Here is a 22,121-nt window from a genome sequence, read left to right on the forward strand (position 1 = left end):
GGAGCGCCGCTAGCTGAGTAAAAGCGCCGCTGCGGATGGCGCCTTTTTTTTTTTAATCACTCCCCCTGTTCCCTCCACCTGGCTACGCCGCTGGTCTTTGATGGGCCAAAACATCTCCGGGAGGGTCATCCTGTCTGGTTTCGATTTAATCAATTCTCTTGTGTTTTAAGGGTGCCAGCCTTCACCTCAGGGTTATCAGTCTGCCCCTCCTCAACTATGGATGCGTGTTGATGATTCTCTGGTGTCTTTAAGTCTCTTCACTCCTCCTCCCTTGGCCATCTGTCTTCAGCAATGGCCTTCACACCTTATCTTTTCCTGATGCATGCATTCCTCATCCACACAAACAGTTCTTGACAGAGACCTTCAAAAGGTAACAGATAGCAGTGTTTTATGTTGAACAAGAAAGGCATCGTAAATTAGGCCTTACTAAATCTTGCAACTATCTTTTCCTACATTGGGGCCTAGGCCTTCGAAAGTCCTCTAATCTTATTAACAGACACAGACAAGATCATGTCTGTTACTTGCAAGGCATGAATAAAAAGAAAATGGCTAATACTAGTATCCACTATATTATTCATTTATTCTGATACCTTAATTCTTACTATAAAACATACACCGTATATAGCCAAAGTATAACCAATTATATAGCACAGTACCCATTGTACAACAAGGCTATAGAGCAGACTCATTGATCTCTCTCTCTTAGTGGTCTCAGTGCCACTAGATGGGACAGAACACCACCCCCAGGAGGCGTGTGGGTTACATTTGCACACGGCAGTTTCGGTCCTTCCTCCTGTCACCCTTGCACCCAGCGCCTCAGTGCCCCACAGTATGATGCACCCTATCCTGCATCCTCGAGATGCCCTGCTTCTGCAGGCCCTCCGGGAGCTCCAGCAATGGGAGAGCTCCTGACCACGGAGGTGCAGACTGCCTCCCCTCGATCCTGGGGCCAGCCCCCGTACCCAGGCAGGGATCCTCTCCCCCAGCAAGTTAATCCCTGCAGGTAAGAAGAAAATCCTCGGTAACTTCTTCCCTGGCTAGGGCAGACAGTATACACCCCTCCCACCCCCACTCCTGCTCAGTGGCATAGCCCAGTTCTAACATCAGGGGGAGGGAATTATCCAGGAGAGCCATGTGTCTGTTAGGATCCCTCCATTCACCCAGTCCATCCACAGCTCCATCACTTCCTGGGGAAGATAAAATTCCTGCATCTCCATTCGAGATTATTGCTGGGTTTTTAGAAACCAGGGCCCCTAAAATCACTTCCCCCCTCTTCTCAGTGCCCTTCTGAATGCCCCCGCAGTGTGCAGATCTATGCCGCCTTCCCTGGCACCCAGACTCAGCCCGCCAGCCCAGAATTGCACCTGCAGAGCCTGTCACTGCCGGCTATCTGCCTCTGCTGGTCTGCATGACGAACAGACAAGATACAGCTGGGCAATGTCACTGCCAGCAAGTCATGTGATGGGCAGTGTGACCTGTGCCAGCCACCCCCTACTTACCCTGGCACCTGCCCTGACTACCCTGGAGGACCCAGCACCAGGGCAGGCGGGGAGGGAAGAGCTGATTTGCCCCTAGGGACCTTGTCCTGTGCTTTAGCCTATTCCGCCCCCCGGTCAGGATGTTTCTTCTGATATTCACGCCCTCTCCTCCCACAAGTCCCAGCCACGACCTCTGTGTGCCACACCCAACAATGCATCCCCCTCCTTGGGGTTTGCAGCCTTTGCCTGTTCCCAGACTGGGATCCTCTCCCAAGCCAGATTGACATCATCCTGTCTCCAAGCTCCCTATGGCCCAGCAGTGCAGTGCCATGCTGGCTGCGAAGGCGGCATTTGACCTCCACCAGGTGTGGTATAGGAGGTGTAGCCCGGGGGTGCAACAGGAAGAGCAAGTTGCAGCAGCCTCGCGTAGGCTCCCTAGGACTTGCAGTGCCAGCCAGAAATACTGTAGCAGCATGTGCTGCCCCCCAGCATGCCCCCTGTGCCAGGGGAATTCTCCCTTGAGCAGGGTCTCGGGCCGGAACTGCACCCCAGGAGTGGACCCAGTGGAGCTCTATGGAGCAGGGCCATCGCCTCTGCTTCAAGGGGTGTCGCCTTTCATATGCACCCCAATTGCACTGGGCCTTCTCCTGTAGCCAGCTGCAAGCCTGGGCCCCGTGCATGGTGATCTTGCTCTGTTATTCAGCCACCTGTTGGGCCGGCCAGAGACTCGGGTTTCCCTTTCTGTACAAACATTCCAGTAGCAGGAGCATGTCGCTCAGGGGCTGTACGTTATTTACAGCCGCACACACGGGCGATGCCACTTTGGTTTGACTCGAGGAGGGCTGGTTCCCGCTTGGAGCACTGCACGGGGATGGGGCTGACGATAGCATTTCAGGATGATACTTTGCAAAGACTGGCTGCTGCTCTCCTCATCTGGCACCTTCAGGTATTGCCCAGAATAGCCTGCCTGCCCTGCCTGGTTCATTTGTTCCGTGGTGAAATGCTCGGAGCTTGGCTCAGCTCTCGGCTGCTGCTGTCAGAACTTCCTGGGGGTTGGGCTCTGTGGGCCGTTCTGGGCAAGTAGCCATCTTCGTGGCCCATCCTGCATCCTGCCTCGACTCCTCACCAGCCTCAGATAACAACTTGTTCCTGTGCTCGAGCGAGATGGCTCTGTCTGTGCGTTCACACCTCTGCTGTGCTGGCTTCCCACAAGCATGTGATGCAGGTGCAAGGGCATATGAATGCTGACATCCAATCCAGTTTCTGCCAGGTGTAGCCTGTAGGTCACTCGGAGTATGTCTACACTGCAGTCAAGGTGTAATTGCAGCACGCACAGATGTATCTGAGCTAGCGTGGCTGGAGCCTGCCTGGAACACTGGGGAACAACGCAGGCAGCTGGGCCCCCCGCTGTGGCCACTCCCCGTCTCCAAGAGCTGCAGTGTAGCACCCCTCAGCGGCTCTGTGCCTCGGTTCCCCGTCTGCACAAAGGTGTTGTGAGGGTAAAGCAGTTGAGGTGCACAGGCAGGCTGGCTATGGGCCCACAGCCAGGCTTGCAAAGAACTGAGGAAGGTTTATGAAAGCAGGGAATGTTAAGGGTATAGTAGAGAATCTCCCAAAGACAGTGGGTCCTGCATGTGTGATCACCCTGAGGACTGGATTCCAAGGGCCCTCCAGGCAGGGGGCAGATTCTAGGATGGGCAGAGGACTGGACTCAGTGACTCAGCAGGGCCCTTCCAGTGCTGTGGTTGAAGCACTACCACACTGCCAGCCCAGGCTAGCCAATGGGACTCACATTCTGAGTGCTGGGGATTGAATTCTCCTGGGGAGCTGCCCACACGTGGGCCCCAAGCCAAGAATTAGAAATGATTCTGCAAATGATCTCAGATAATAAAGCAATACCAGACTCATGGGCCGTTCACCTACAGTGAGATCAGCACTGTTCTAAGTGCCAAGTATTCTTCCGTTTCTAATGCCAGTGCAGAGGTGTCTTAATGTGCCTGTATTTCAATCCAAAGTATGGGGTGCTGAGATTCCCCACGCTCACACCCACTCCATCGTGGGTGCTAAAGCCGCAGGCACACATCCAATCACACCGTTCTGTACACAAATTGATGCTGCAAGGCACACGCAAGTCATGCACACATGCATTGGCTGTATCTTTGTACTCCTGGGGGAATTCTGCCCTAAAGATTAAAAATCCTGCACACAATATTTTAAAATTCTGCAAAAATCGCCCTATTTTATTTGTCAAAATAACACAATATAATCACGCCAGTCTCAATTATTTTGGTAATTTATTTCAAAAGATCTGTCAGTAAGTATGTCTGTAACAATACAGACACACAAAAAAGATTCAGGAAATGTTTTTTGATAAATAGATTCCTTACTAGACATATTAATACAGAACTCTGAGTAATAATTCATTTAAACTAAATACAGAGACATATTTCCTGCACCTCTCAGAAGCAGTGCAAAGGCTGGGGGGAGTCAGGGGTAATGGAGGAGCTGAGGGAGAGGGAAGTCATTGCTGGGAAGGAGCCTGGGTGTGAACTTGGAGGGTTGTTTGGTGTGGGTGGGAGAAGTATGGAATAGGGGTTTTTTTGGGGGGTGGGGAGGGGATTGTTAGGGAGCCCTTCCCATGCAGACCCTGGCTGATTCCTGGCCTCTCTCATTCAGTCAGGCACATCTACTCCTGTCCCCATGTGTCCCTGCACCCCCCACCCCCATCCCCAGGTGTTCTTGAATCCCCACTAAGCTACCCCTCCTCCCTCCATCCCCATGTATCCCTGCACCTCCCTCCCCCTCTCCCCATGTGTCCCTGCGTCCCCACTCAGCCACCCCTCCCCTCATGTGGTCCTGCCCCCTTCCCCCATACCCATGTGGCCCTGCACCCCCACTCCCATTCAGCCCCTGTCCTAGTCCATCCCCCCACTAGACCTTCTGAACCCCAGTCTGTGACACACACACCCAGCAGCCCATGTGCCTCACGCTGTCCATCCCCCCATATCCCGGTCCTCCTCACCTGGCTCCACGGGTGGGGTGCTGTGAGGAACACAGCTTCTTTTTCTTCCCTATCCACACCTGGGGCTGCTCCCGCCTGGGAGTGGCTGCTCTCTGTTCTGGTGCAACAGCAGCCTCAGGTGGGCAAAAGGAGTAACTGCAACACCTTTCCAGCAGAATGTATTTTCTTAAGGGAAAAAAATTCTGCTCAGCCCATAAATTCTGCACATGTACAGTGGCACAGAATTCCACCAGGAATAGAATCTCCACTAGACTTTTGTACCTAGAGTCAATTGATTGCCAATTACCTTGAGGTAATTAACCCATTAGAAAAAGCTAGTGTGGACACTCCCCTCACATTTCTTCGTCTATAAATGTTTGCTCTGTACTCTAGGGATCAGCTGATACTAAACATAAAGTGTGGATCAATCATGTGGAGCATGTCCCAGCTAGGTGTTAGAGCTGTATTAACTATCTCAAGTCACTACAGACTGATATCAGTATAACTGTGTCGCTCAGGGGCGTGAAAAATCCATACCCTGCGGGACATAGTTATCCCAACCTGGTGTAGACAGCGCTAAATCGAAGGGAGAGGGTCGACCTAGCTACCGCCTCTTGGGAGGTGGATTAACTATGGTGACAGGAGACACTCTCCTGTCAGTGAGGTAGCATCTTCACTAAAGCGCTACAGAATGAAGAGAAGCCCTTAATTACAGTCTGTGTTCTCCAGGTACAGCAGCCTAGTGAAGACAAGGGAGTTCCTGTGTTTCTGAATAAGCCGTTTCATAGAATCATAGAAGATTAGAGTTGGAAGAGACCTCAGGAGGTCATCTAGTCCAACCCCCTGCTCAAAGCAGGACCAACCCCAACTAAATCATCACAGCCAGGGTTTTATCAAGTCGGGCCTTAAAAACCTCTAAGGATGGAGATTCCACCCCCGCCCTAGGTAACGCATTCCAGTGCTTCACCACCCTCCTAGTGAAATAGTGTTTCCTAATATCCAACCTAGACCTCCCCCACTGCAACTTGAGACCACTGCTCTTTGTTCTGTCATCTGCCACCACTGAGGACAGCCGAGCTCCATCCTCTTTGGAACCCCCTTCAGGTAGTTGAAAGCTGCTATCAAATCCCCCCTCATTCTTCTCTTCTGGAGACTAAACAAGCCTCTCCTCATAAATCATGTGCCCCAGCCCCCTGATCATTTTCATTGCTCTCCGCTGGACTCTCTCCAATTTGTCCATATCCCTTCTGTAGTGGGGGGACCAAAACTGGGTGCAATACTCCAGATGTGGCTCACCAGTGTCGAATAGAGGGAAATAATCATTTCCCTCGATCTGCTGGCAATGCTCCTACTAATACAGCCCAATATGCCATTAGTCTTCTTGGCAACAAGGGCACACTGCTGACTCATATCCAGCTTCTCATCCACTGTGACCCCTAGGTCCTTTTCTGCAGAACTGCTGCTTAGCCAATCAGTTCCTAGCCTATAGTAGTGCCTGGGATTCTTCCTTCCTAAGTGCAGGACTCTGCACTTGTCCTTGGTGAACCTCATCAGATTTCTTTTGGCCCAATCCTCTAATTTGTCTAGGTCCCTCTGGACCGTATCCCTACCCTCCAGCGTATCTACCACTCCTCCCATCTTAGTGTCATCCGCGAACTTGCAGAGGGTGCAATTCATCCCATCCTCCAGATAATTAATGAAGATATTGAACAAAACCGGCCCCAGGACCGACCCCTGGGGCACTCCACTTGATACTGGCTGCCAACTAGACATCGAGCTGTTGATCACTACCCGTTGAGCCCAATGATCTAGCCAGCTTTCTATCCACCTTATAGTCCATTCATCCAGCCCATACTTCTTTAATTTGCTAGCAAGAATACTGTGGGAGACCGTATCAAAAGCTTTGCTAAAGTCAAGATATATCACGTCCACCGCTTTCCCCATATCCACAGAGCCAGTTATCTCGTCATAGAAGGCAATCAGGTTGGTCAGGCATGACTTGCCCTTGGTGAATCCATGTTGACTGTTCCTGATCACCTTCCTCTCCTCTAAGTGCTTCAAAATTGATTCCTTAAAGACCTGCTCCATGATTTTTCCAGGGACTGAGGTGAGGCTGACCGGTCTGTAGTCCCCCGGGTTCTCCTCCTTCCCTTTTTTAAAGATGGACACTATATTTCCCTTTTTCCAATCATCCGGGACCTCCCCCAATCACCACGAGTTTTAAAAGATAATGGCCAATGGCTCTGCAATTACATCTGCCAACTCCCTCAGCACCCTCGGATGCATTAGATCTGGACCCATGGACTTGTGCATCTCCAGCTTTTCTAAATAGTCCTTAACCTGTTCTTTCACCACTGAGGGCTGCTCACCTCCTCCCCATACTGTGTTGCCCAGTGCAGCAGTCTGGGAGCTGACCTTGTCTGTGAAGACCGAGGTAAAAAAAGCATTGAATACTTCAGCTTTTTCCACATCATCTGTCACTAGGTTGCCTCCCCCATTCATTAAGTGTCCCACACTTTCCCTGACCTTTTTCTTGTTTGAGTGCTGCTTCCCTCTTTTGGTTTTAGACCTTTAGGAGACGTCTCCCCTGGTCTACTGGTGGCCAGGCCTTAGCCTGCAAATCTCACTGGGGGCTGAAAGTCCCGGGTTCCTGTTCTCCCAAGCCCATAGGACTGGTGAGGCTTCACGCACTGGCAGGACTGGAAACGGGAGGAGAGAGACTGGTGGGACCACACATCGGAGGTGCCTCCCAGCACCAGAGCAGCTCCCAATCCTGATGCCCCCCTGCAGGGCTGTTATCTCCATCTAGCTAAGGCATAGGGAATCTGTGGCAGGAGCAAGGAATTGAGCCCTGTCTTGAGTTAGTGCCAGCCCCTAACCACTGGCCCATGCTCCCTCTCAGATACTCCAGTCAGTGGGCTGGCTGGGGTTGATGGATGGGACTCGTAGCATCTGAACCATGCAGCCCCATAATCCAGGTGAAGGTGGCTGCAGAGGAGTCCACACCATGTGTGCTGCAGGTGGCTCCATCTGGGCCACATCTGAGCCTGGGGCTAGGGGAATGAATTCAGCAGGTGGGTCAGCGCAGAGGGCACCTGTACCACACGCTCACCAGGGAGTTCCAATACCAGCCTGGGCAGCATTGGGGAACAGAGTCTTTCCACGTGCTGGGCATGGTTAACAAGGAAGCTGAGAAGCAGAAGGACTCACTAGCAGAGGAACCTGCCAGGAGAAGGCACCAGCCCTAGGGAAAGCGGCGGCAACGCTCAAGTCAGGACCGATGGGGTCCCCTCTGAGATCTGAACCATGACATCTGCTTCTCGTTTGCTTGCTATATGGCTGGCAGTTTGGTTCAAAACTCCGGGGTCTGGCCGGTGCAGCTCCAAGATGAGTCTAGTCCACAGGCTTCCCTGGAGCACCTCTGCTGCTGGCACTGATACGAGTGGGAGATTTATTAGCGTTTGACTTCTGCTGGGCATCACTGTATTTCACTAGGGAAATGGCCCTTTAAAACACAATGAAACTGTCATGGCCCAGATCCTCCCCAGGGGTGAGACCCCAGTGCCGGTGCCTAGGGCCCGAAGGGAACACGTGATCATCCAGCCTAGTGGTGGGGAACCTACAGCCCGCAGGCTGGATCCGGCCCCCTGCTTCATTTCATCCGGCTCATGGCAAGTCTCCACGCTGTGGGCTGGAAGCCCCGAGCTTCAGCGCCCCCCCATGGGGCTGGAGCTGTAAGTGCCAGTTCGCCCCGCTGTGGGAGGAAGCTGGGATTTCCAGGCCATTAAAAGTCTGGTCGGCTCCACACAGCTCCCGGAAGTGGCTGGCCTGTCCCTGCGGCCCCTAGGCGCAGGGGCGATCAGGGAAGCTCCATGCACTCCCCCCACCCCCAGTGCCAGCTCCACAGCTCCATTGGCCAGGAACCACAGCCAATGGGAGCTGCGGGGGTGGCGCCTGTGAACGCGGGCAGCGTGCACCGCACAGAGCCCCCTGGCCCCTCTGCCTAGGGGCTGGACATGGAGGCCCCTTCTGGGAGCAGTGCGGACCCAGGGCAGGCAGGGAGCCTGCCTTAACCTCGTTGCACCACTGACTGGGAGCGACCTGAGGTAAGTGCCGCCCGGCCGGAGCCTGCACCCCAACCCTCCTGCCCCAGGTCAGAAACCCCTCCTACACCCTAACTCCCTCCCAGACCCCATACTCCCACCCGCACCCCTGCCCCAGCCCTGAGCCCCCTCCTACACCCAAACTCCCTCCCGGAGCCTGTACCCTGAACCTCCTCCCACACCCCAACCCCCAGCCCTGAGCCCACTCTCACACTCCAAACCCCTTGGCCCCAGCCTGGAGCCCCCTCCTACACACTGAACCCCTCATTTCTGGCCCCACCACAGAGCCTGGGGAAGCCCCAACCCTCTGCCCCACCCCCCACCGTGGTGCTGTATGTGACCCACAACTGATTTTTTCTGTGGATCTGTGGCCCCTGATAGAAAAAAATGTTCCCCACCCCGATCTAGTCTGACCTCCTGTGTGTCACAGGCCCTTAAATTTCACCGTTACCTTTATACTAAGCCTAATAACTTGGGTTAGACTAAAACGTTTCAGCCCTCAGGAGACTAAACTGCTGTGAGCCACTGGCAGAGCCCAGGGGAGAGCAAGAGGTCACCAATGCTCGAGGCCCCTACAATTGCAGGGAATGAATTAGCTGAGACATACCCAGCTGGTCCCAGTGGGTGATCTGAACTCCATATTGCAGAGGAAGATGAACCCCTCCCCCAAGGTACTGCCAATCTAGAGTGACCAGATGTCCCAGTTTTATAGGGACAGTCCTGATTTTGGGGTCTTTTTCTTATATAGGCTCCTATTACCCCCGTCCCGATTTTTCACATTTGCTGTCTGGTCACCCTATGCTAATCTGACCCAGGAGGAAAGTCCTTTATGACTCTGAGACAGTGGAGGGACATGTGTTCGCACCAGCTGAGGATCCAAGTGCGGCGTGTGCTGAGGAAAGGTGCTGAAGGCTGGATACTCACTCTACAAACTGCGTGGCTGCAGATCAAGAGCCCCCAGGCACTCCCTGCCCCAGCCATTGTGCCTCACGAATGACCCTACGAACCAGGGGCGGAGGGGTCAGACTCTATGGTCCATTCAGATCCTAATCACTGAGGATGCCTATGAAAATGGGGGCAGGTGAGGGGACATGGATGCTGCCCTTGTAGGAACTGAATTGACACCCCCAGCTCATTTCATCTGGGGTTCATCGGATGGGAATGAGTTTTGGTAACAGTCTACAGTACCCAGTGGAACACATTCATGGCTACAGACAAGAAATGATGATGCTATAAGTCACAAATGCTTCTAGGAAGCCAGATTTAGAACCTTGGACCTACAGCTCCAAAAATGCAGGCAGCTGACACTTGAACTAAAGGAGACTGGCTATAATAGAGCCATCGTTAGTAGATCCATTATCCTTGCTGAGTGAGCTGAGCAACCAGTGCATTACACACAAAGTCAAGGTGCTGCAATCCTGCTGCCCTGAGACAATAGCTCTGAGGAGTGCATGAATTGTTCCCATTCATCTTAAAGGGGTGTTGACTCTGAAACCTAGTGGTGTCAGTTTACATGCCAACATTTGTAACTACTTCTCGCCAATCATTTTAGCAGAACCATCCAGCTGATGTGCTTATCCATTGAGAACACTGGTCTAAGTGACAAACTTATTTGATCAGGCCCCCCCCTTCTTTGTGACAGTAGTTGTTTACGCTCCACCCCACCCAAATACATATACCGCCACCCAGCTCTGAAGGCAGAGCGGAGAGCAGCAGCTGCTGGCCGGGCACCCAGCTCTGAAGGCAGCACCATGCCAGCAGTAGCACAGAAGTAAGGGTGGCAATGTGGTATTCATCAATATCACTTTTCACAACAGACTTAGCCCCCATTGCCACCTTTACTTCTGTGCTGCTTCTGCCCCCCCCCCCCCAGCTGACAGCCAGAGCGCCGCTGCCTCCTGGTGAGGAATTGAGGGGTGGAGGGGAAGTAGAGCCCTGGGTGGTGGGATTCCAGCTGTCCGCTTTATCCCCACCTCCTGCATGAGCCCAGTCACCTGGTTTGAGAACCGCTGATTGAGGTGGAATGACAGATACTAGGGCAGTTTCTTGCTCTCAAGAGTCGTGGGCTGGGGAATGAGAAATTCTGGCCTTCAGAATTTACCACCCCTGCCTGAAAGGGGAAGGACTGAGGAGATCCACCCCCCAGTATCAGGAACCACAAGGGGTGAATCCCACAAGAAGCTGCACTGCTGTAGAGTCACTAGCCCAGACTGCCTGCCCAGCCAGGACTTTGTAGCCCTCTCTGCTTGAAAGAATCATCCCCTCTTAGCCATCCCCAAATCTTTGACTGCCACAACTCTAACTTGAACCCTTCCCATCCCCCATCCCAGTCCTTCCAACATCACACGCACTAGCCGTTCCAGCTGCCTAATGTGCTTGCAGTCGAGACCAGCCCTGCCCCCCCAGATCCCATTGGCCTGTGGCCCTGCCGATCTCATGCCAGGCTACAGGGCAGTGGAACCTGGCTGATTCCTCCAGGAATCAATTCTGAAGCACTTTGAAGAGAGGAAAGTGATCAGGAACAGTCAATGTGGATTCACCAAGGGCAACTCATGCCTGACCAACCTAATTGCCTTCTATGAGGAGATAACTGGCTCTGTGGATGAGGGGAAAGCAGTGGATGTGTTATTCCTTTACTTTAGCAAAGCTTTTCATACAGTCTCCCACCGTATTCTTGCTGGCAAGTTAAAGAAGTATGGGCTGAATGAATGGACTATAAGGTGGATAGAAAACTGGCTAGATCGTTGGGCTCAATGGGTAGTGATCAATGGCTCCATGTTTAGTTGGCAGTGCCCCAAGTGGTCAGTCCTGGGGCCGGTTTTGTTTAATATTTTCATTAATGATCTGGAAGATGGTGTGGACTGCATCCTCAGCAAGTTTGCAGATGACACTAAACTGGGAGGAGTGGTAGATACGCTGGAGGGTAGGGATAGGATACAGAGGGACCTAGACAAATTAGAGGATTGGGCGAAAAGAGATCTGATGAGGTTCAACAAGGACAAGTGCAGTGTCCTGCACTTAGTACGGAAGAATCCCATGCACTGCTACAAACTAGGGACCGAATGGCTAGGCAGCAGTTCTACAGAAAAGGACCTAGGGGTTACAGTGGACAAGACGCTGGATATGAGTCAACAGTGTGCCCTTGTTGCCAAGAAGGCTAACGGCATTTTGAGCTGTATAAGTAGGGGCATTGCCAGCAGATCAAGGGACGTGATCATTCCCCTCTATTCAGCATTGGTGAGGCCTCATCTGAAGTACTGTGTCCAGTTTTGGGCCCCCCACTACAAGAAGGATGTGGAAAAATTGGAAAGAGTCCAGCGGAGGGCAACAAAAATGACTAGGGGGCTGGAGCACATGACTTATGAGGAGAGGCTGAGGGAACTGGGATTGTTTAGTCTGCAGAAGAGAAGAATGAGGGGGGGGGGTGTTGATAGCTGCTTTCAGCTACCTGAAAGGGGGTTCCAAAGAGGATGGATCTAGATTGTTCTTAGTGATACCAGATGACAGAACAAGGAGTAATGGTCTCAAGTTACAGTGGGGGAGGTTTAGGTTGGATATTAGGAAAAACTTTTTCACTAGGAGGGTGGTGAAGCACTGGAATGGGTTACCTAGGGAGATGGTGGAATCTCCTTCCTTAGAGGTTTTTAAGGTCAGGCTTGACAAAGCCCTGGCTGGGATGATTTAGTTGGGGATTGGTCCTGCTTTGAGCAGGGGGTTGGACTAGATGACCTCCTGAGGTCAATTCCAAGCCTGATATTCTATGATTCTATTCTATGTTACTTGGATGGGAGACCAAGAAAACTTGAGGTTGCTGCGGAGACGCAGGTAATGATTCAGTAGAGGGCGCTCTTCCCTTTCAGTTAGCATTGGGTCACTGCCCTGTGCTTATAGCTTCCAAGGCCAGGAGGGTCCCTCCTTGTGCCCATCTAGTGTGACCCCGAATAGCTCCGGCCAGAGACCTGCCCACAGTAATTCCTAGGGCAGAGTTTTGAGAATGGTCAGGGATGGAGAATCCATCACGACCCCGGTGAATTGGTCCAGTGGTAATGGTCCAGTTACTGTCACTGGTAAAAATGTTCACCTTAGTCTGAACGTGTCTAGCCTCAACTTCCAGCCACTGGGTCAGGTCAGACCTGTCACTGCCAGACTGACGAGCCCCTTATGAAATATTTGTTCCCCACGTAAGTACTTACAGGCTGGGATCAAGTCACCCCCGAACCTTCTCTTTGTTAGGCTAAATGGATGGAGCTCCGTGAGTCAGTCACTATACAGCAGGTTTTCTAACCCTTTAATCATTCCCCTGGCTCTTCTCTGACCCCTCTCCAGCTTATCAGCATCCTCCTTGAGCTGTGGCACCGGGACTGGAACCAGGATGCCAGCAGCAGGCGCCCCAGTGCAAAGCATAGAGGAAAATGTCATACTAGACATTCCCCTGATAAGGCATCCATGGATTGCTTTTTAGCCACAGCATTGTAGCGGGAGCTCATGTTCAGCTGATCATCCCCCATAATCACAGGTGCCGAAAGGACTGCAAGAGTGCTGGGCCAAGCCCCCATCAATGGCATGATCCTCCCAGATCCCCAGCCCCCCCAACCAATGGCCTGGCCCTCCCAGCTCCCGCCCCCCAATGGCCTGACCCTCCCAGATCCCCAGCCCCTGCAACCAACGGCCTGGCCCTCCCAGATCCCCATCCCTTATCCCCAACAACCTGACCCCTTCAGCTCTCCAGCCCCCAACAGCCTGACCCCTCCAGCTCCTCATCCCCCATCCCCCAAAGGCCTGACCCTCCCAGCTCCCCAGCACCCGCCCCACAATGGCCTGACCCTCCCAGATCCCCAGCCCCCTCCTTACCTTACTTTCCCTTCTGACCAGCCTGAAGCCCTCAGGTGACAGGTCCTTCCTGCTTCCCAGACCCGGCAGGTCCCCAGGACTTACTGAAGCCTCTGCTGCAGTTTTTGTAGCCAACAGGTGAGGGCCCAGCTGCTGGTATGTGACTCAGTGCAAAGCGGGACCTTGGTGCCGACCAATTGGGCCAGGTCATTGCATGCTCCCTCCCAGCCAGGTTTTAAAGGACAGGGGGAGACAATGGCCATTTGGGCGCTGGGATCTTTGTAGAAGTTGGGGGGCCAAGGCCAAAGTGGTGGAGGAATTAATACTTAAATATCCCACAGAGAGCACATATGTTTCTTTTGTTAAAAAGTGGGAGGCCATGGCCCCCTGGCCTCCCCGGCTCCGGCACTGGTGACCATGACCCCAAATTGTTTTCAGAGTCACTGCTGCCCACGATCGAGCCCCCATTCTGTAAGTGTGACCGGCATTTTTTGTTGCCAGATATAGACATTTTGTTCAGCCCTGTTAAAGTGCCTGCAGAACCAAAGCCCAGAGCACTTGGCATCAAAGATCCCATGGGACTATTCACATAAACTGGGTCATTATTGCTGGTGTCCTGGACACACTACATTGTTCCTACCTACATTCCTTCAGTTGAATTGGAGGTGGTGTCCTTCCCTGCCTGTCCTAAAATGTTGTGCAGTTTTGTGGAGAGTGGCTGCTGCATTCCTCCCCAAAGGGGGTGAAAGGAATCCTGTGTACACCTGTATTAAGCACTGTGCAATGTGCTAGGATTAACTGCTGCTATTTCTGACATGTGGTACCATGACGCACAGGGGCTATATGTGATACCTTGAGTCACTACATTTCCTGTGGCTTCGTTCTCTGGCTCCATCTGTCACAAGCAGCACCAGACAAGCCAGGGGACCTGTATTTCCCTTTCATTTGTGCCATGTCTCGCAGGCGGGAGATTCATTTCTGCAGCCTGCTAATTGCTTTAATTACCCTCACCTGGCTAATAGCACACAGCTAGTGCCAGCCACTTCCCTTAAAGAGACTGTAATCCAAACAGCTGCTGCCTATGATTCGAAGTATTAGGAATGACTTATGTTGCAGGGGTGCCCAGAGGTCCCTGCCAAGAGCCAAGGCTCTGTTTGCTGGGCTGTACCCACAGCAAGCAAGTCCCTGTCCACAGGGCTTCCAATCCACACAGACAGAGGTGGGAACAGCGAGGGGACAGGACTTGGTCAAGGTCCCCAGCAGGGCAGTGACAGCTGGGAATGAAACCCCAAGGCTGTGACATCTGCCCAGGGGATTCTCTGATGTGGCTGCTGGATGTACAGGGTGTGTCCACGCTGCATTGGAAACTGGGTCTGTGGGACCCAGGCTTGTGGATTCAGTTTCCAGGCCCACACTTGAGTGTCCACGGTGCATTGTAAAGCTGAGCTTACAACAGCTGGACCCGGGTCTGAGCCATGCGAACCCATCCACACAGCACTGTGCAGACCTTCTGACTCCGGGTGGCAGCTTGAGCTGTGACCACACTGCACAAAGGCAGGGCTTAGACCCGAGTCACAGCAGGACTCGGGCTCTGACCCTGCCTACCCCCTGGTAGGCCCTCCTCTCACATCCTGAGTCAGACAGATTTGTGTGTAAACAGGAGGGGGGTTTGGCACAAACCGGAGTCTGAGCCCTGGTTTACAGCGCAGTGTAAACATACTCACGCTGATGCTGGGGCGCTCTCTGGCGGTCAGGCCTACACCCCCAGCCTGTGCTGTCTGGACTCCACACTCATGGGCGGGACGGCTGCCTGCACTTCAGCCCCCTCCTACCCTCTACAGCTGGAGCTAACAGCCCAGCTCACCTAGCAGGTGCCAGTAGCAAATGCATAAACCACTACACGTGGTGCCAGCGCTTGAGGAGGCCGAGGGCTGCACTGGTAACTAGGATGTGCCTTATGTTGCTGTAGCATAGGGTTACCATATTTCAACAATCAAAAAAGAGGACGGGAGGAGCCCCGCCCCTGTCCTAGCCCCGCCCCCATCCTGTCCTAGCCCCGCCCCTGCCCCTTCCACTCCCTCCCACTTCCTGCCCCCTCAGAACCCCCAACCCTCCCCCCCACTCCTTGTCCCCTGACTGCCCCCCAGGACTCCACCCCCTCCCTAAGCCTCCCTGCCTCTTGTCCCCTGACTGCCTCCTCCTGAGACCTTCCCCACATCCTAACTGGCCCCCTAGGACCCTACCCCCTACCTGTCCCCTGACTGCCCCAACCCTTATCCACACCCCCACCCCCTGACAACCCCCCCCAGAACTCCTGACCCATCTAAACCCCTCTGCTCCCTGTCCCGTGACTGACCCCTCCTGGGACCCCTGCTCCTAATTGCCCTCCAGAACCCCACCCCCTACCTAAGCCTCCCTGTTCCTTATCCCCTAACTGCCCCTTCCTAAGACCCCCCCCCAACTGCCCCCAGGACCCTACCTCCTACCTGTACCCTGACTGCCCAAAACCTTATCCACCCTCCCCCAGAAAGCCCGCCCCGAACTCCCGATCCCCCCCCCCGCTCCTTGTTCCCTGACTGCCCCCTCCTGGGACCCCTGTTCCTAACTGCCCTCCAGAACCCCACCCCCTACCTAAGCCTCCCTGTTTCTTGTCCCCTAACTGCCCCCTCCTGAGACCCCCCCCACCTGTACCCTGACTGCCCAAAACCTTACACCCCCAACCCCCAGACAGCCCCCCCCAGAACTCCCAAACACCCCCCCGCTCCTTGTCCCCTAACTGCCCCCTCCTGAGACCCCCCACCTGTACCCTGACTGCCCAAAACCTTACACCCCCAACCCCCAGACAGCCCCCCCGAACTCCCTGACCCATCCAACCCTCCCCCCTGCTCCCTGTCTCTTGACTACCCCCCCCCCCAGAACCTCCCTGCCGCTTCTCTGGCCCCCGGCCCCCTTACTGTGCTGCAGAGCAGCGCGCTCGGCAGCGGGGGAGGGCAGCAGGCTCGGAGCTCCAGACGAACAGCCGGCGATCTGTGAATGCAGGGCGGGGGGGTGGGGGGGTGTCAAGTTTCAGGAGAGAGGCGGGGGGAAGTGAAGGAAGGGCTCTGGCTCTGGCTGTAGGAGCCTGGGCTGCTTTGTAAGCCGCACGCACGCTCTGCATGGGGGGGGAAGTCCGGACATTGACAAATTCCCCCCGGACGCTATTTTTAACCCGAAAAAGCCGGACATGTCCGGGGGAATCCGGACGAATGGTAACCCTACTGTAGCACCTGCCATCAAAGGATCCCGGAGCACTTTGTGAAGGGGGATTGGTCCCTTTATCTGAGAGGGGTAACTAAGGCACAGAAGGCTGTGTGTCACCCATGTCGGCAGAGAGCTGAGATGACGACCCTGGGCTCCTAGCTCCAAGTCTCTGGCAGGGGCACTAGAGCATCCTAACTCTCGGGATGTGTGTGTGGGGGGGGTGGCTCTGGATCAGTGGGGCTGGACAGGGTAGGGGAGCGCTGGTGGCTGGCTGGACTAGTGCAGTGGTTTTCAAACTTCTTTTCTGAAGAAAATTGTTGATGCCCGTGACCCTACGGAGCTGAGGATGAGGGGTTTGCGGTGTAGAAGGGGCTCAGGGCTGGGTCAGGGTTAGGGTGCGGGGGTGAGGGTGAGGGCTGCAGGGTGGGGCCGGGAGTGAGTGGTTCAGGTTGTGGGAGGGGGCTCTGGGCTGGGGCAGGGGGTTGGGGTTCGGGAGGTAGTCAGGGCTCTGGACTGGGGGTGCAGGCTCTGGGGTGGGGCTGGGAATGAGGGGTTTGGGGTGCAGGAAGGGGCTCAGGGCTGGGGCAGGGAATTGGGGCGCGAGGTTGGGACATGGGCTTATTTCGGGCGGCTCCCGTTCAGCAGTGCAGTGGGGGTGCTAAGGCAGGCTTCCTACCTGTCCTAGCACCGTGGACCACACTGCACCCCAGAAGCGGCCAGCAGCAGGTCTGGCTCCTAGGCAGAGGCGCATAAGCGGCTCCACACGGCTCTCACCCAAAGCCAATGCCCCCCCCCCCAGCTCCCATTGGGTGGTTCTCGGGGCAGGGGCAGTGCGCAGAGCCCTGTGCTGCCCCCTCCCCCACCCCCCCAACCTACCGGACCTGTTGCTGGCTGCTTCCAGGGCACAGCGCAGTCTCAGCACAGTTAGGGACTAGCCTGCCTTAGCTGGGCAGCACTGCCGACGGGACTTTTAACGGCCCGGTCGGCGGTGCTGATCAGAGCCACCAGTGCCTTCTATTCCATGACCCAGTACTGGGTCACGACCTGCAGTTTAAAAACCACTGGCCTAGTGGGTGCTGTTCCCCCGTGCCGAGGGCTGTGTGTGAAAGCAGCCTTGGTCTGCCAGTCACATGACCTCTGAGCAGTAGTGCTGAGAAAGTTGCCCCCTCCCCCATAACTGGGGCGGTATTTGAGGATGCAGGGCCGGGGCTCAGCGGAGAGCTTGGCATGGGATGAGCTGAGCTGCCGTCTGTTCCAGCGCAGGCCTGGGAGCCGGTGGGAGCAGCCTGAGTCTTTCACACCCAGGGCCGGCTTTAGGCCGATTCGCACTTGCTAAAGCCGGCCCTGCACACACCCAGCCACCGGGGGTGCGTGGTGGCGGAGACCCCTGGCCGTTCAGGTGATCTGCAGCCAACTCCCTGGCTCCTCTGCACAGCCTGGGGCAGGCTGGAGCAGCGAGACCTGCCCCTTGGCACGTCTCTCTCCTGCACCTGGCTCCACGCCCATAAAGTACACATGGAGCCAAGTGCCAGCGAATCCCAGCACCGGGCGAGCCACCACTCACCTCCATGCCTCCTGGAATCCCAGGGCTGAGGGGCGGGGGCTGGCTGCCCCACAAGAGCTCAGAGCAGCTGGGGCTTGTGTGGTGCGTGGGGAAGTGCCCCAGGAGAGCCCCAGCCCATCAGGATGGCTCGGCTGCAGCCCTTCTCCTCTGGTGCGCCAGGGCTGCACAGGAGCGACTCAGCTGAGTGCGGCTGGAACGTGAGTCTGGCTCAAGGGCAGCGTCTCGGGCACGCAGTGGCATCAGCATCGGGGACCCTGGGGCCTCCAGCAGCCCTCGCCTGTCCTGGCTGGGTTTGCTTGGATGGTGCCTGACAGTGACCCCGACCACTGGCCCAGAGAAGCAGGCTGGGGCGACAGAAGGACAGGCAGGGATGCACGCCAAAGCGGGTGGATGTGGCTGGGATGCGGGGGAGGCAGTGAGAAGAGCTGGCCCGGAGGGGGATCGGGTGGGTGGGAGGAGCCCCTGAACCAGCCAGGCGTCCTTTCCAGTCTACCTGTTTCATATGAAGTTCAGGGCTCTGTGTTCAGCCCTTCCACCCACTCCAGCTGGGAGCTGCTGAGTGCTCAAGGAGCCAAGACAAGTAATTAAGCGCGATTGCTTGTGTTAGAAGGGAAAGTGGTTAACCCTGCACGCCTGGGTGAGCAGGGGCCCGTACTGTGTGTGCGCATGTGGGGTGTGTGTCCAGGAGTGCATGTGAACGAGATCGTGGGGGTGCATGTGAGGGGGTGTGCAATGTGTCTGTAGTTGGCATGTGGGTGTGTGAGCAGGTGTCTTTGTGCACATGCATGTTGGCCGGTGTGTCTATATTCAGGAGCATGTCTGGGTGCACAAGGGTGTTTATGGGGGGAGGGGAGGTTGTCTCTCTCTTTCTCTCTCTCTCCCTGTGTGTGTGGATTCCTATACAGGTGCATGTGCACGTGTGTGCTTGGCCATGTGCCTGTGTACACGGCTGTATCTCAACACAAGTGAGTGTATGTTTGTAGCTACGTATCTGTTGGGGGGGCTAACCCTGCACATGGATATCTCAGTAAGTGTCGGGGGGGGGGGGCTCACCCATCTAGCAGCTCTGTCCTCTGGTGAGCAAGCGCCCCCTGTCCCCACCCTGTGCTGGTCTCCAAAGAGCAGGGCACATTGGGGCTCTCCATGTAGTGTCTTGGGAAATCCAGCCCATCGTATCCGAGCCCCATCAATGGGCCAGACAACTCCCACCTGGGACAGGCCAGAACTGCCCCCACCCTGCAGGCTGAGAGTGCATGGCCTAAAAGGAGGACAGCTCTCATCCCATTTGGGACAAGGGCTGACTGGCTCGAGCAGGGAGCGTTGAGCAGGGAGCGTTACCGCGGCTCACACAGCCAGCATGAGTCACTGACTGCCCCGAGATCAGACTCAGCTGGGGATGGAGTCCCCCGGCAGGGGGGTGTCAGCGGAGGCCTGAGGCCAGTGCAGTTACTGAGAGCAGTGGTGGGGCAGATGGGGGGAGTGAGGGCCAGGCTGGGGCCTGGCTGGAATTTAGGCTGTTTCTGAGTCTCATCAGACCTATCCTTAAAGTCCTCCCGCTATCCCAGCCTGCCCTGCCTGAGGTTGATGGGGGCAGCCTGGCTATCCCATGCAGGGCACTGATGGCAGCCCTAAGGCCATAGGCGCTCTAGGCCTGCTGGGATTGCAGAGCACGGTCTCTGCCCATCGTGCTGATGCAGGCTGCTTTCTCTCTCTTGCAGACCTCAGAGTTGTTTGAGATGATTGAAAAGATGCAGGTGAGTCGCCTCCCTGGAGCTGGGCCCGTGGCTGGCTAGCAGAAGAAAGGAAGGTGCAATACACACTAAGAGGCATGGGCGGGGGGTACGCGAGCTCTGGGGAGCTAGCCAAGAAGTGGAGGCTGGTTTGGGGAAGGGATTCCCAGCGGGACTCTGCTCTGGGTCCATCTCAGCCCGGGGAGCTCCCTCACCCTCCACCCCCGGCTGGGATGAGAGGTCCGCCAGGGCCCATGTGTCAGGCCCTGTGTCCCCTGGGAGCAACCCTGGGGGCTCAGAGATTGGTGGAGGTTGGACAGGGTGTCGACTCAGTACTGTTCGGCGGAGGCTGTCGCTGTGACTGGAGTTTTTCAGCGTCTCGCTGCAGCTGATTCAATACATTTCTGGAGGGGACGGGCATGAGTAGGGTCTCCTCTGATGCTGCAGATTGAGCCGAGCCAGGGAGATGGGGGCCCTGCAAACCCCTAGGTGCTTTCTAGAAAGGCCCTTTGCACTGGGCTCCCCTCGGGAGGGGGTCTCTCTGTGGCCCTGACCTGGGACTGAGGATGAAACTGATCCGTCATCCCCTAATGGGATTGGCGTTTCTGAGACGGCTGCTGGCAGTGGCTAAGTCGCCGAGCAGAGGCATCTGCAGGAGTGGGTCCCAGACTGGGAACTCTGCCCAGCTGGTTCCGCAGGCAAAGCCAAGCTCTCCAAGTGAGCAGAGCTGAATGGCTTCCTGGGCCTTTGTAGCCCTGGGGCTTGTCCCTGTCCTGATGCGTTGCACAGACACACGGCGCTACAGGGACTCTAGCAGAGGCTGCGCAGCCTCAGTGACAACCAGCGCCCCACCCCCAGCTGTGAGTACATGGGCATGCTTGCAGAGATCCTGCCAGGCACTGCCACAGGTAGACACAACCCCCAAGTCCCTCCCACAGCCATCGACTCGGAGGAGGATACAGAGCAGGGACAGCCACGCGGCTGTGACCCACAGCTGCCTGCAGATCTGTGCCAAGCAGGAAGCAGCCCCCACCCGCAGAGCAAACACACACTCTGGTGCCAGGGCCACCCACTGACTCCCTCTTCCTTGTTGTCTCCCACAGGGAAGCAGAATGGATGAACAGCGATGCTCCTTCCCACCCCCTCTCAAGGTAGGCCCCAGAGGATGCTGCATGGGGGCAGGGGCATTGGCTCTCCCTGCCCCAGCACATTGGGGGTTACCCACTCATGCTGGGATGCCCTCTGCAGTGTCGGATGGGGCCTGTGCTTTGCACCGTGCGGCGCACTGCCCAGCTGCAGTGGCTCTGGTGCCCCTTGCGCTCTGTATCGAGCTCAGCGTCCACAGAGGGGCTCTGACTAGAGGCAGAGAAATCGATGCCTCTCACCCCTCCCGCCCCCCCGGCGCTGAGGGCTGCTCAGCAGGAGCTGTACAGGCTTTCCAGCCTCTGCTCTGCCACTGCGCTTTAGTCTGAACACCGGCCCTCCTTGCTTTTCCAGTCCTGCCCAACCCCAGCTCTGCCGACACCCCTCAGTGCTGACCCGCAGCCCCCTCAGCTTTTCCAGTCCTGCCCAACCCCAGCTCTGCCGACACCCCTCAGTGCTGACCCGCAGCCCGCTCAGCTATTCCAGTTCTGGGGCCCCCTCTGCTCCCAGCTCTGCCGACACCCCTCAGTGCTGACCCGCAGCCCCCTCAGCTATTCCAGTTCTGGGGTCCCCTCTGCACCCAGCTCTGCCGACACCCCTCAGTGCTGACCCGCAGCCCCCTCAGCTATTCCAGTCCTGGGGTCCCCTCTGCTCCCAGCTCTGCCGACACCCCTCAGTGCTGACCCGCAGCCCCCTCAGCTATTCCAGTTCTGGGGTCCCCTCTGCACCCAGCTCTGCCGACACCCCTCAGTGCTGACCCGCAGCACCCTCAGCTTTTCCAGTCCTGCCCAACCCCAGCTCTGCCGACACCCCTCAGTGCTGACCCGCAGCCCCCTCAGCTATTCCAGTTCTGGGGTCCCCTCTGCACCCAGCTCTGCCGACACCCCTCAGTGCTGACCCGCAGCCCCCTCAGCTATTCCAGTTCTGGGGTCCCCTCTGCACCCAGCTCTGCCGACACCCCTCAGTGCTGACCCGCAGCCCCCTCAGCTATTCCAGTTCTGGGGCCCCCTCTGCTCCCAGCTCTGCCGACAC

The 22,121-nt window shown here is 55.9% G+C and overlaps 1 protein-coding gene across 19 annotated transcripts in view; it reads left to right on the plus strand.

Moving 5' to 3' along the window:
- Positions 1-22,121, plus strand: part of RAP1GAP (RAP1 GTPase activating protein) — a 200,268-nt gene that overhangs the window by 108,900 nt on the left and 69,247 nt on the right. For 17 of the 19 annotated variants that reach the window (XM_042856255.2, XM_065575358.1, XM_005281706.3 and 14 more), the window contains 2 exons: positions 19,935-19,970; positions 21,050-21,097. In XM_042856255.2, the coding sequence (XP_042712189.2) occupies positions 19,935-19,970; positions 21,050-21,097 (84 nt within the window). Of the gene's footprint in view, positions 1-18,210; positions 18,414-19,934; positions 19,971-21,049; positions 21,098-22,121 lie in introns of those variants that run through there. The other 2 variants (XM_065575351.1, XM_042856251.2) reach the window with 2 other exon arrangements.

Source organism: Chrysemys picta, chromosome 21 (genome assembly GCF_011386835.1).
Source record: "Chrysemys picta bellii isolate R12L10 chromosome 21, ASM1138683v2, whole genome shotgun sequence".
Lineage (NCBI taxonomy): Eukaryota > Metazoa > Chordata > Testudines > Emydidae > Chrysemys > Chrysemys picta.